The 5,000-nt window shown below is 38.0% G+C and overlaps 1 protein-coding gene across 1 annotated transcript in view; it reads right to left on the bottom strand.

The window, feature by feature from the left end:
- Nucleotides 1–5,000, bottom strand: part of LOC138056535 (zinc finger C3HC-type protein 1-like) — a 15,785-nt gene that overhangs the window by 6,693 nt on the left and 4,092 nt on the right. Inside the window, exons 4-7 of the mRNA XM_068902350.1 lie at nucleotides 4,883–4,966; nucleotides 3,546–3,673; nucleotides 2,238–2,377; nucleotides 834–1,428 (exon numbers count right to left, since the gene is read on the bottom strand). Coding sequence (XP_068758451.1) covers nucleotides 834–1,428; nucleotides 2,238–2,377; nucleotides 3,546–3,673; nucleotides 4,883–4,966 — 947 coding nt within the window. The remainder of the gene's footprint in view (nucleotides 1–833; nucleotides 1,429–2,237; nucleotides 2,378–3,545; nucleotides 3,674–4,882; nucleotides 4,967–5,000) is intronic.

Here is a 5,000-nt window from a genome sequence, read left to right as displayed (position 1 = left end):
GGCCTCCAGCTTCAAACGAAAAGCCTGAACTACCGTCCATAGATATAATTACATCACCCCAATAGAGGTTTTGCACAGCAGCCATGTTGCATGGCTGGAATCTATTATTTCCCTATGGCAACAAATGTTCTTTCTAATGCAAAACATTTTCATTGTTCCTGCCATGCAACATGGCTGCTGTGCAAAACCTCTATGGGATTCCATGAGACAGATGGTGACAAAGATGATGATCATATCATATCTAAATATTCTATTTTATTAAGATACATGTAATCAGTTTTACTAATTTGAATTTTATTGTAGTATTTTAAGTTGTAAAGCGCTGTCGATCAGTGAATGTAAAATAGTGCTCTAGAAGTTATTAAATTATTATTATTATTATTATTATTATCATCTCTGAGGATTTTACCCTCCCAACCACGATACAGAAGACAGACCACCACAACTGCAGTTGTATGCCCTACTCTTTGCGAATAGCGTGGGTTCTTTTACGTCCCACACTGAGGGATCGTGAGACAGGGCCTACCGTTTATCATCCCTAACTGAAATGCCTAGAGAATCTAACGATTTGCAGATCTGTAATTACAGATGTCATTACAAAGTCATTTAAAGACCCTGAATGTTGGTCCGGCCAGAGTTGAACTCACAACCTCCCGCATGGCAGTCTGGTGCTCAACCAACTGAGCCACCAGTGCACTGTGATGATCAGCAGTTATGAGAAACTGCTGACAAAAATACTGCTAATGGTGACCACATTCATCATGACCATCACCATCACAACTCTCTTTTCATATACTTACATTCTAACTATATCTTTTTATTGGCATCTGTACCTGTAATCTCCGTTTCTTTGGCCTGGGCCCATCATCTTCTGTCTCAGCATTACCTTCCCTATTACAGGTCCCCATAAACTCCAGTTCAGATTCTACGTCCTGGAGTCTTTCAGACAAGCTCTCATTTTCGACCTCCACGCACAATGACTCGGTTGTCTCTTCACCGGGCAAATTTATCATGGAGCGATGCAATGGAGACTTAAGTCCCATTGGTTCATGTGGTTTAAGAGTCTTTGCACCAGCAGTTTCCACAAAATTATAGTAATCCATTGAGCTGCCCTGTGTCGCGGTCTTATCAGTGCTTTGATATGAAGTTTCCTCCATTGGTTCTCCTTGATTACCTTTCTCAGCCTCAGTAGAATCGTCCTCTTTCCCGTCGCCAGTAGCACAACAACACTCTTCCTGTTCAATGATTTTTCTTGCACTCCTGTCGTCAGCAAATATTTGCCCAGTGTCAAGATATGGTGGAGCTTCATGTAAGGTACCATCTTCCTGATCATTTGGGATGTGCGCGAGTGAGAAAAAATTCCATACACCCAATTCACGGCGGCACAAGGAGCAGGATAAGGTTTTTACGTCGGGATCACTGGCAGCACTATGAATAAAAAATGTAGGTGGGACTATTCCAGGAATAAGAAGAAAAGATTGAAGAAACTGCTGTCTGCTTGTCTTGGACAACCTCCAGAGTGAAACCATAGGGAGCTTAAGCATGTGCATTTTTGAGAAGCGGACAGCAACCGGAAGAGAACATTTCATGTGACAGGGCAATGGTGTCTCCCAGATTTTTGTACTAGTCATCTCTAATGGAGAAAAGATACTTAGCATTGTAAATGTGGTTGTGTGAACACAAGTTCAAAGGGAAAACAGCCTACTTCTGGTTGCCGTCCGCACCTCAAAAACGCACTTGCTTAAGCTCCCTAATGACCATTATGAGGACAGCAGAAGCCATTAAGGCTTTCTTATCCATAAGACAATAGACAACAAACTGGAGCAGCAATTACTGAGTGAAATGTGCCTTCTATTAGGAACTATTATTGTCAGAGGTTTATGGTTACCATCCGACAGCCTGGCTTACAACCACAGAAGCAAGCTATGAAAAGGTGGTTAAAGAAGATCTCAGTTTGATAACAAAGATTAACAAAACAATTGTCCTGAGTCATGAACTGCTAATAGAAAGACATACAATGAGGTCTTCAAGAAGACAGCATAAAGCTGAAGTGGTCTTGTTGAAAACCTTATTCAAGTTATTCTGTTAATCTTAAACTATAAAGTCCTAATAGCACGTTAATAATGATGAGTCAACAATAAAAATTATTATTATTATTGATTTTGGGAACATTAATGAATTATAGTTAATTATTAACATATTAATTGTTACATAATATTAATAACCAATACTATTACCTTCCTTGCCAACCACACAAGGCGATGATACAAGATGCTTTGGAGGCTTGCTCTAAGTCAACTTCATTTCTTGTCCAGCTAATGCTTCCAGGATCAACCAAATTCTGAAGGCCTTCAATATGACCAGGAGACAGACCATCCTTAACACAACGTTAAATAAAATAAGGGGTTTTGACATTTTTTGTACTGTACAAGAGTTGCACCTGAGGGGCCAGTTTCTCAAAAGTCCCAAAAACTTGTCAGACCCGAAAAGCCACTTGTGAAACTGTCAACCGCTTGTTTTGGATTAAGCTGATCTTTAAACATGTTTTCAAGGTGACGAAAAGCAAAATGACTGTGAAGTTTGACGACTTAAATTCTGTCTGTTCTTGAGATACAATTTTGACACCCAAAAATGGCCATAAAGTTTCGGGACCAGATACATGTGACTTTATCCAATGGATAAGTCTGACACTGTCCAGAGTATAAAATATACTTTGCGTTAAACGTTGGTAATGATTTTCTTACACACCTTTTAACTAGATACCTGTACATGTGCCTATAGTGTGCATATTCAGAGTTATGTGGGCAAATACTGAAATCTTTGCAGAGATTCAAACTGGCAGATAGTGACTTATCCACTGGATAGAGTTATCCAGCCTTTGAACTGGTGCCAGGAGATTAAATGGCCCTGACTTCTCCGAAGTTACTTTCCATCTGCTCACAATTAGCTCTTTAAAATAAGTAGTAAATATACCAAGCACAAATGATAAAGTTGCCTGTGGAATTAAGGCCTGTTTCAAACGTTGAACTTTACATGTGCCGAATCTACTGCAAATGAGAAAAATCTATTGTTTTCGCTCATTTGCATTAGATTCGGCACATGTAAAGTTCGACGCTTGAAACGGGCCTTAAAGGTGCAGTTCTGGACACTTTTGGCCTTCAGCTAAAAACTAAAGAATCAACTTTGTATCTTTCCAAGAGTGAAATGAGTCCACTGAAGAGATTTTTTGTGGCTTGCTATGGTGAAGGTTCAGTGGAAATGGATTGAAATTTGAAATTTTTCCAGTTTACACAGGGTTTGAAAAAAATCCCCATAGCTTATCTTTTTAACCTTTTAATGATACTTTCTATTATATTAGTGTGAACCAAAGCAGAAAGATCTGAGTTAAACATAGTTTTAACCCCCAAACAGTGTCGCTTTAAGAGCAATGACCAGTCTTGTTCCATTCTTGGTGCCATCAGTGTCATGTGGTCACATACATATTAAGCTCCCTAATGGCAAACAAAAAACTGTGATGACGGATGTTGATGTCGTTTCTTGCTCACCATATCTTTCATTGCTTGTTCGTCCACCAATGGGATGTCCTCTGCTAGAGTGACAATAGATCGCCATCTTGCTCTGTAATCATCCAGCCACTGTGAATAGCTGTATACTGGCAACCTTATAAATGATTCTAATCATTGAAAGAAAAGGGGCCTTTTAGACAGAAATACAATAACAATAAAAATATTATTATTTGGTCAATGGCAAGTAAACTGTTTGAAAATGCTGCAAAGTCAAAAAAACAGGCTAATCATCGACGCTTCTCAAAATGGGCCCATGTTTAACAGCCACGTGCTTCTTTGTTGTACAGTAGACATATAATTTCATATTAATTGTTTTTCCAATAGCAGATTTTACTATGATATCTCACATTGGAGAATTTAGTTTGGCTAAAAAATGATTTTAATTAATTTGTTTTGTCTGATTAGAACCATTTTCAATTAAGTGTCGTAAAAGAAATGCCAAAGAAATTACTTCAACCAATCACAGCATGTGCAAATAGCACAATGAACCAATCCAAACTCGTAGCAATTTAATGTAACTTGATCAAAGTGCAGGAAAAATTGTGCGTGCAAGTTTAGATTGGTTTTGGGTTTTCTTCTCATTGGTTGATAAACCGGCATGACATCTTTAAATCTATCACTAAGCATAGTAATAAATTACTGCTATTGCATAATTACCAGTACTTTCGACATTAAATTTATTTGAAAACTGCTCTATGTGGACAATGGTCCACATAGCTTGCTCTTTCTTTCATCTCATTCAACCAACACAATACCCACGAGAAAATATTTTTTTATATTAAAATAGTCATTAGCAAAATGTTGTTCCAGTTAGCATCAAGCTTTCATAGTGCCCCTAACTCGATATCTGTCATGAATATAAACGAACCTTTCCCCCAAAATTCAAAACACCCCTTACCACTTTGGGGTACACATTTCTTAACATTAGCAATATTGGTCGTTTGGATTGAAAGCCAAGCTGTGAGTGACATATGTGTATTCAACATTAAATTCACGTTATAAATTCTTCTGCAATGCGAATAAAATTCTTTCAGTACTGTTTGTGACCCATGTCTTTTACTAGCTTAGACAAGGGTTGAGTAAAATGATAATTTTATTAAATTTCTTGTACATGTACATGTAAGTCCAAAATATTTATCTTAGCAAATTAAAAATGTTTCAGTTCAGGTGCACTTTAAACAGTGCACCTCTTCAAAGATGGACAAAACATACAAAATGTACATGTAAGCTGCTGCTAAAACCCCACACCTCACCCCACCCTGACATTCTTGATATCTGCCTCTTCCTTACTGGGATTTAATGACCTTTTAACATACCTGGACAAGGATTATCAGGCCAAGGACACAGTTTAGAATGACCACTGACCAGAGCTTCATTTAACTGGCCACATGTTTTCGAATCTGCAAAAAACAAAAACTTACAATGAAAGTACTA

This window comes from Montipora capricornis, chromosome 7 (assembly GCF_036669925.1).
Source record: "Montipora capricornis isolate CH-2021 chromosome 7, ASM3666992v2, whole genome shotgun sequence".
In the NCBI taxonomy this organism is placed as follows: domain Eukaryota; kingdom Metazoa; phylum Cnidaria; class Anthozoa; order Scleractinia; family Acroporidae; genus Montipora; species Montipora capricornis.
This window is presented reverse-complemented; position numbering and strand designations above follow the sequence as displayed.